This window comes from Acartia tonsa, chromosome 9 (assembly GCF_053477335.1).
Source record: "Acartia tonsa isolate MP-2025a chromosome 9, ASM5347733v1, whole genome shotgun sequence".
In the NCBI taxonomy this organism is placed as follows: Eukaryota; Metazoa; Arthropoda; class Copepoda; order Calanoida; family Acartiidae; genus Acartia; species Acartia tonsa.
Window position 1 is genome coordinate 43,051,449 of NC_137268.1, and position 10,000 is coordinate 43,061,448.

Consider the following 10,000-nt stretch of genomic DNA (forward strand, 5'->3'; position numbering starts at 1 on the left):
AAAGGGATAAGACAATGGCCAATTAATTGAAGTCACAATTATGTTAGACAAAAATTACCCCTTCTGTGGTTGAAACATTTGAACACTTCATAAAGGCTAAAGTCCTCAAAATTGGTAATTTAACGAATAAGAAAACGATATTATAAAACTTGGGGGACTACTGTAACAAACCGCCCATTGTCCCCTCTACCTCACTAAAATCCAATACAAAAAGTTTTTGATTAAGGGGGATTGGATTAACGAAAACCATTTTCAATGGGGACAGGGGCGAACCCCCCTTCCTCAAAGAAGTGTACATACATCCACACAGACTGACTCGCCCTGATGATAATTATCTGCGCTAATTGAAAGAAGAAAAAAGTTTCTAGACTTTGCTAATGACACACTTTTAAATAATTTAAATTCAATTAACAATTTTATACAAGTTATAAAACATTTTGGATGAAGTGTTCGTTCAATGGCTAACAAAGCAATTCTATTTTATAATTACTCCTTTTTTAATCCGTTTTCCCTCCAAAAATACTACAAAATCTAAATTTTGATAACCAAATAGTACAAAGCAAAAACTATCAAATAAGATATTTGAACAATATATTCTCAACAATCAAATTCTGAGAAATGAAATTGTTGATTATATATTTATGATTACTTAGATATAATACCAAAGCAAAACATAAACTAAATATGTAGCCATAGAGTTTTAAAAAAAGAGAAAGTTGAAAATAGAAAAAGGAATCAATAAAGAATAAAATTGAAAAGTAAGAGAATATAGAATTAGAACACTCATTATACTTCAACATAAATGTATATCATATGAAAGACAGCTTTCCAAGGCTATTAAAATGAAAACAAAGCTGGTATTCTTTTTATGATTTAAATTTTTATGAAAAGTTGTCTGTAATATGATGTTATACTGGTTCTGATCCAGCGGATATGATTCAGATTCCAAGCTATACTGGACACATTGTATCGTGTGTGTAAGAAAAAGGTATTTGGCTCGGCATATCCCATTTGAAACAAATTCTATGAATCTTACTGTTATTGCTCCCTGGATAGGGCAATAAATATTATTTTTAAATCATACATTTGTTAAATAAAATTGGACAATCAAAGCATCAACAACAGATGGACAGATGGACACAAACTGTTCAAGAGTAGAATATTGTTGCTAAAAAAAGAATAATCTAAATAATTTGACTTAATCCTTTCAAATTTTCAAAAGTTATTTTTGAACCTAAATATTTAACTTCAACTTAAGTTAAGGAAAAATATAAATCATTTGATTATAAGGAAAATTTAAAATTTATCTTTCATATATTACTTCAAATTTGTATTTCATTAAATATTGAATATTTATTAAATATTTATTCATCTTAAATTATATAAACAATAAAATTTTAGATATTTTGTTTTTATTAAACTTAAATTCTAATTCATAAATAAAAAAATAGTTTTTGAATGAATGTACTTTTGTAGTAAGTCATTACTAAATCTGTATTGCATTGAGTTGAGCGTATTTATAAGATAACTTATTCCTACCTGCTCAAATTATACACATGAGGCAATTTAAAATCTACTGTTGGTACAATAATAATGCTTTGTCTGCATATCCCTTAGCAAAGCAACAATAACTAATTTTAAATTCCCATAAACTTGGTTTATTGTTGAACTTTAAAAATTTGAAACAAACAAAGCTTAGTATTACAACATGATTTTTTAACCTTTTAAATTCAAGGTTGTAACTTTTGAAAGAATTTCAAACAGCTTGAAAAGGGGGCTATACTATTCTCCTTTTTGTGAAATTACTATGTAAATTAAACCCTTATCTACCCTATTGTTTTTTGCTTAATATTTTTAGTGTCTCTTCACCCATAGAAATTATATTCTTTATTTAAAAGTTGCAAGTTTTGACCCACCCGTAAGAGAAGGGGTTTTGTAAAAGTTCAGAATTGGGAATTTCTGTGTTGTAAAAGATGTCGCAAATATAGGTATTAAATGATAAATAATAATTTTATTTTTCAGGCTGTTGTGATATTTGTAGATGAAGACAAAACGAGGTAGATTATTTATCACAGCAATAATCCATTTTTCAAATACAATTATATAGCATTGTCTCTCATGGCTTTGTTTTGGAAATTTTTCAATCAAGAACAAGCTAGGGATATATTTTACCAAATATCCTAACCTAAAAATCAGTCGTGTTGGTTTGTAGTTTATTTTATGTATGATGTTCGTTTTTTATTGTCTTTATCTTTTATAAAAAAAAACAGATAATATAAAACCAAGAAATTATTTTATATCAGTTGGTAAAGAAATCGTAATATACACATATTTGCTCACGATATTTTATATAGGATGGACAAACTATGAAATATTTGTATGTAGAAAAGATACGCTTTGAAATTTTTCAGGCATCTTCTAAGTGCTACAAGTAGATTGGGGGTTACTGGTCATTTCTATTGGATAGGTAAGAAGATATTTTGATAGGATAGCTTCGATTTTAAATGCAAGGCTTTTCTTTATTTAGAGAGTGCCCTTACGTCTGTCTACCTGTTGCACCAAGCTCTTATTTTAAGGTACATTGATGTCGCCCTATGAATTTCAATGAATTTCAAACCTTGAATAAAGATTGTGTAAAAACGAGAGAAACTTCTTGAAAGAGCATCATTAGTATTATTCCTGTTATGTTATGAAAGCAGATTCGATAATAAAAATAGGAGAACAAGCCAGGGAGTAAGGGAGGGGACAATGGGCAATTAATTCAAATTGAGAGTTTTTGCTGAAAGACCATAAAATCCAGATTTACCCAGAAAATATTAAGGGTGTGTTCATAAAATATAGAAAAATATAAAATAATAAAAAAGTTCCAAGAAAAAAAGCATTTATTTGAAAATTAGATTATTCATCAGCACATCAGACTAACGTAACCATTCTGTAATTAATTACCAGAAAAATCTCCCTGGAACCCATTCAACCCATAGCCCCACAACCCTAAATTTTAATGGTTCTTAGATTGTTTATTACCCTTTCAGTCGCATTTCTAAAAAAGGATCAATAAACATGAATTTAAAAAAAGCTTAAAGTTGAAGTTTGGTTTGGTTGGTAGATAATCAATATCATCCTTGTTATAATTTTAGGTTCAGATTCCTGGGGGGCCAAGCTACATCCAGTTAAACAACAGGTATCAATTTTCTTTCCAGAATAGCTTCGAAACCAATGATTATCCGATGGATTAAACCGGTTCTCATCTATACTGAAAAACTATGTAGAGCATCGTATTACAGAAATTTTCCACGAATATTGAAATAAAAATCATAAAATTAATACCCGTTTTATTAGGCCTTCGGGGATAAAGTGAATTTATTAGTGGTGCTTCATTTTGAAATAAAATGGCGTGCACAGTATTTTGGAAACCAAAAGAATCATTGAATCTGTTTAAAGTCTTTTACAATTACATAGTATGTTATGAAAAAAAATTAGAATAGCTGTCAGTTTTTTTTGCACATATTTGAAAATTCATTTTCAATATTTGACTTATTTCGTAAAACACAATTCTAGAGTAATATTTAATATTTTTTTAGCAAATGTAAAATATTATATTTTCTATATAAATTTACATAATTCTGATTAGTAAATATCAATTAAATAAATGTACAAATTTACAATGTACAAAACAGACTTTCGTAATACTATTTAAAATATCCCCCCCCCCCCCCCTATTTTCAATTATTTTATAATAAGGGGGAAAGATTGTGTGGTCGACTAGGCACTTTTAAGGAAACTGCCAAACATTATCTATTGTTGAAGGAATGTGTGTTCCACCAAGGGTTATGAGTAATATACCAAATTTTTTATACAAAATCTTCAAAACGTTTTAAACAAATAATCGAATTTATTTCATATCTCTTTATATTGCAAATAATGATTCTTACATTCTATGGGTTAGCAGCCGGCTTATGGGTGGCTGGCTAATTCTTTCTGTAAGCCGCTAGTCTGTTTGTTGCGGGTTCTGCTTTAATTTAGTTGCGTATAAGCTGTTTGAATGAGTATCATAGCGGCTGTTGTGTCTTTCATGATGGCCTAGAATGCCTTGCGTCTGATGATAAGTCTTATTGGATGGCTTACAAAGCCGCGCGGCTGAGAATGATATAAATGAAATAATTTTATATGCAATTTTTGTTAGGAATGGACAGCCGAAGGTGCAATAACAATCCTACCAAAAAGAGAAAATATCTTAGGTTAGTAATTGTTATCGATTTAAATCGCATTCTAAATTGTCTACTATTTTCAGTAAATATTAAAGCTACTTTATAATTCCAAATGTCCGACTGACCGTCCGCTATTTTGTTATTTTCGATATAAGTACAGATAGCTTTTTTTACATAGTTATTAATATTTTTTATTTTTTATTTTTGTGTATAGTATCAAAATTAAATCTTCCATTCTTCTGAGCATCCAGTATGTCATTTCCTTTTACCGTTGGTCTGTTCCTCAATAAACAAAATATAAATATAAAAAAAAAATATGTGAGAAGGGTAACTATCTAACTAATCTATCTAACTATCTGCCCTTTATTCCAGGGAACCACAGGGATAAGACAATGGACGTTAAATTGATTAAACTCCAATGATGATACACAAAATTACCCCTACTGTAGATTACAATTAGTGAAATATTTGGACACATAACTGAATGAACGAACCAATTAAAATTCATTATAAGCCAACGAATAAGAAAACGCTATTATAAAATTTTGGGAACTAGTGTAACGAACAGTCTAATGTCCCCTCCCTCCCTCTGATGGGTTTATACTTATTAAAATTCTTTATTATAAACGGATATCTTTCTTTTTATAATAAAGAAATAATAATTATAAACTAATAAGAAATACATGCTTACATCACATATTTCTATAAAATCAGATAATAAAATTAGTCTAATATTGCGATTATAAGAACATGATTAAAGTTATTAAGATTTCATTCGTAACGGATGTTAATTTTGGAATATGAAAATTATTCTATTTCATTTAAACTTTTCAGGATGATTTCTTTAACAACAAGCAAGCGTAGCAACTCTACAATCACTACAAGATAGGCCAAATGTCCATTTTAAATAGGATGATGTTTAGCTTTTTGGCAACAATTTATCCCATTTACTTGATTTTTAAATATTGATTCCTAGAACAATTATACACATTATTAAAATATTATCCCTAACTGGGATAAAATCTTTAAAACTGTCACTTTTTTAACTAATTCGTTTGACGATTTTCCTCATTCAAATTGACAGATTTTTATTAAATCAGTAACGTAGCTACTTAAAATCTGTCACAGGTCTATAATTCGCGTCAGAATTAGTCACAAATGATAAAACGTTTCCAGTATAGCTTCAAAACCAATTGATATAAGCTGGATTAGAACCTTGCGTTACTTTTGGATTTCAAGAGGATTTTATACTTTTTGCACAACATTTGATTTAAAAAGTTTGAATTCATTGGATTAAAAAAAGGACGATAATAAAGCATATTACTAAAATATGTAGTTCAGTCACAGATTTCGCATTTTTGGTAGTTCCTCCCGAAATGCCTAGTCGAGTAAAAGATATTATTTTGTTAGCTCCTACCCCTTTTATTTTAAATATAAAAAAATTTCCGTTGTTAAGTGTAGGCTTGGTTAGGTTAGGTTATATTTGGCACAGGGAAGCTTCGTGGGGATAGGGTACTGCAGTTATAGGACAAAGCCAAAATTGTGTCATAAATGATCCATTTGACGTAATAAAAATGATGGAGATGAGATGAGAAGTGGGAAAGAAAAAAAAAGATAAGGACAATTCCTCATTTTTATGACGTCACATGGATTATTTTTTACACAATTTGGGCTTTGTCCTGGTATAGACAATGCATGGCAAAATACACCCCACCCCCCCCCCCCCACTCTCTCTCCTTATTTCAATTTATTTCAAAACTATAGGTGTTGAGTTTCTATACTCGCTGGTTCTTTGAAAATACCCATTTTTTCACAGTATTAATAGCAGTTTTGATATAGAATATGGACGCCTAATAACTGTTGCAGATTACAGAGAAGCTTTGCTACAAAAATGATACTTTTGTCTTGTCAAAAAGTTTTGTAATTATATTCCATTATTTGGATTATTTACATACAAAATTACCAAGATTATTTTTGCAATTAGTTTTCTTATTCATTGTTTAGGAAGAGAGGGGACAATGGGCTTTTTTTTTACTAGTACCCAAAATTTTGAATTACGTTGTTCGTTGGCCTAACAACTTTTGGAACTTTTAATGAATTTTGATTTGTTGATTCATTAAGTTGAGTGTCCAAACGTTTCAGTCACTAATTGTAATCTACACAAGAGGGAACTTTGTGTATCATCATTGGGGATGTACATCATTTTATCAGCAATTGTCTTTACATCCCAGGTTTTTAATAGATCTATTCAGGAATGTAGGGAATGATTCACTGGAAGGAAAAACATTTTTACCCCAAATTAACACCAATTTTTCGCTAGTACCGATGAAGAAAATAATTTTTCACTTAAATGAAACAGTAACATTTGATTCGCGTGTAGATGGGGTAAACAATTTTCATTCTGATGAACCAACCCTTCCTCATGTATGCAATTATTTGTCTGAAGAAAAGATATTTATCGCATCGTATTGTAGACAGCTTTCCGTGGTTATCAAAATGAAAAATTCTAAGATTATTCTATGTTTTTTTTAATACTTGTGGTAAATTGTATTTAAGAAGATGCTATTCATAATTTTTAAAATGGATAAGTAATGGTTCTAATTCAGCTGATAATAATCGGTTTCGAAGCCATACCTGAAAAGATTTTCTACAGCAATATTACATGATTAAAAAACCCCTCTTCCCAAAAATAGTTGAAAACCTTCCCAGGACTTATGAATAGCTACTCTATAAAAGTAAATCATATATTTAGCTTCAGCGGTTAGCTTAATCCTTCGGTACTGACAGACATATAGACATTCTGTTACTACTTTAAAAAGAGGAAATTATTTTTTTTTATTTTAAGGTTTTGATGCATATTTCAACAGCTTAACTCCAATAATGAGCGCTCGAGACTGTAAAAGTGCCACCAAAAATAACAAAAAGGTAATAATTTTTCTCGTATTCATTCGAATCCGGTGGATAGGAACCGGTTCTCATCCATACGAAAAAACTATGTCTAGCATCGCATTATATCCAGATTTCTACTAATATAAAAATGTACAATCATAAAATTAAAACCAGTTTTTTTAGCCCGTGCCTTCGGCATCTCGGGGCTAAAAAAAACTGGTTTTAATCTTATTATTGTACATTTTATATCCGCGGAAAGCCGTTTATAATACGATGCGAGAAATAACTATTCAAATACAAAAATATTTACTAAAACCAGGGGCTGTGGTTGAGCTTACTAATTCCATTTCAAAATTTTTATAGGTCAGTTCATCCAGTAAGAGGGGAGAAGATAGGATAACACGAGAAAGAGGGGGGTCGTAATTTAGCCGCTGCAAGTTTCACTTTATTAAAGTACATGAAAATCTTGTGTACGATCCAAGTAATAATAAATCCATTATATCACATTTTCTCCATATAAATCAAATTTCCACAATACGTAATTGATATCAATCTTTAACAGCAGCTGTAAAAACCATCACCTAAATTCAGATTTTTTTTATATTTTAGATAAACTGTCGAAATCCCTGGTTCAGGCAAATTAAATAATAATTTCTTTTTATTCTAATACTTTCAAAGTCATTGATCTAAGTATGTAAACTTTAGTAGCGGCGCTTTTTATATAAAATTTTGCATATTATTTTTACCTACAAAGATTAGCTTAGCATCAATAGAGGTTAAAAAATTGACAGCAAAAATTGGGACATTTTTCTGTTCTGGTTCTAATGTATTATTTCTGACAAATTTGTACCTTTTCCTCTTTATTAAAAATTCTCTTTTGATCTTTTAACTTTATTAAAGTTAGATAGTTATTTTAAGAAGCAAGTATATCATATTTTTTTTTATCTTTCCTTGATAATGCTATTCCAATATTCTGAGTTTTATCAGTGCAAATATAACAAAGATAACAAAATTTTGAAATATTCCCTAAATATATACCTATGTTTTTTTTATTTACTAAAAATTTAGCCAAAATATGATTTTTTCATTTGTTTGGAAAACCAATAACTTCAAGCACTTTTATTGTATCTTGATTTTTTTTGTACAAACCTTCAATATCCAAATATTTCACCAATAGTTTTAATTTTTAGAATTTGGGATGTAAATCTATTTATCACCCATTGTCTAATACCTGAAGATCCCTGGTTATGCTTGTTGTTTTTATATTGAGAAAGAATATTAAATTTGTACGCAGAGAATTCTGGTCAAAACAGCACAACTGTGTGTTTCAACTTGAAGGTAACATATTTTATTCAAATTTTCCTTTCTTATGTGTATGTACAGAAAATCTAAAATTTTGTCTTGTTTACATATCTAACATAAAAAAAACCACAACAATGGCTCAATATGTAGCACATCCACTGGTTGTCAGGGTGGTGATAGAATAAAATCTCAGCTTAACACTGTGTAATAACTAAAAATAGTTTCAAATTTTCTATTATGTCAGGTGCATGACATTAAAAATTAGTGTTGGTTGACTTGGTTGGTTAGATGTACAGATTGAAAAATATTAGCTACCTAGATTTTAAAGTGATATATTAGATACCTAGTATAATTTCTATTCAGTCCTCTAAGACTATAAAAGTGTGGGCGCCACAACAAAGAAAAATCAAAGGAACGGACAATATTGGAAAATATTTGTTTAGTGTAGTTCTATGAGCCACACCACAAAACTCTAAACAAAAATCTTTTTATTTTTCTTATTTGACACAAGATTATAGATGAAAAAAGAATGAAGGATATTTGTTGGTAGAGTAAAAAGTTTTAATGAAATGCAATGATTTAATGCATGAAATTGAAAATAACTTTTTAATTTGAATCAAGAAAAGAACAACTTGTCCCCAGTAAGTAGATTATATAACGTTTAATTAAAATCCTTTATCTGTTCTTATGAAAATACTATAAACTCTTCATATTTCAAATTCTGTATTCTATTATATTTTGGGTTCTTTTTGTCTGAAGCTTAAGATCTCAGAAAAGCCTGGTCCAAACTTTCAGGGAGTCTTTGAAAATGTCTTAGAGTGGCTTTATGCTATTTTTCTAACCTCTCACATTCTGCCCTAGAGGCTAGGGGCAAAGCAACTAGTTTGAAATATATTGTACCATAAAAAAATTAATAAAAATATAATATCTGTATCAATATCTTGTCTATTAGTGTATAATGTGTAGCTAGACAATATGTAATAGAGGTATAATTAAATCTTCAGTCAATGTTAAGGTCTATCAATATATTAGCAGTATCTCATTCACTTGCAGTGGACACATTTGATTAACCCACCTTCATCTTGAAAAATACTAAAAATATTTTGAACTTATTGACCTAATAGTAGCGAAGAAATAATCCTTAGATGTTCAACACTTGTTGATGATTTGCAACAATTTTTTTTCAAAAATAACATATCGATGATGTCAATTTCTGAACCACATTTTAATTCTGTCAAAACAGAAAGGTTGGAAAAAAGGGGGTTCATATTACTCTTTTATGTATGTTATGAATATTTCTCCATAGGATGATATCCTATATATTAATTAAATGTACTATATTTAGATCTTTCTCTAAATGAAAAAAATGTTTATTGTTAGGAAGGTTAAAAATATATTTACTTTTTGCTTTCAAAAGTTAAATTTTTTCTCCCCTGAATGCTGTCACATTTTTCTCATAATTCTTGAACAAACTATATCACATTATTATAATAACTGGATAAATGAAGCAACCCAAAACTAGACTTTCAGTAGATACCTACCTTAGACCAATGTGAAACTTTCTATAAAATGTGTAACAATGAGTCCTAAAGTCTATACAA

General features: G+C 29.4%; 1 protein-coding gene across 1 annotated transcript in view; it reads left to right on the forward strand.

The window, feature by feature from the left end:
- The window catches only part of LOC145327554 (metabotropic glutamate receptor 8-like), a 138,400-nt gene that overhangs the window by 87,618 nt on the left and 40,782 nt on the right, over positions 1–10,000 (forward strand). The window contains exons 14-20 of the mRNA XM_080171096.1: positions 2,023–2,057; positions 2,412–2,467; positions 3,138–3,181; positions 4,184–4,238; positions 7,054–7,133; positions 7,707–7,732; positions 8,368–8,435. Of these exons, the coding sequence (XP_080027222.1) occupies positions 2,023–2,057; positions 2,412–2,467; positions 3,138–3,181; positions 4,184–4,238; positions 7,054–7,133; positions 7,707–7,732; positions 8,368–8,435 (364 nt within the window). The remainder of the gene's footprint in view (positions 1–2,022; positions 2,058–2,411; positions 2,468–3,137; positions 3,182–4,183; positions 4,239–7,053; positions 7,134–7,706; positions 7,733–8,367; positions 8,436–10,000) is intronic.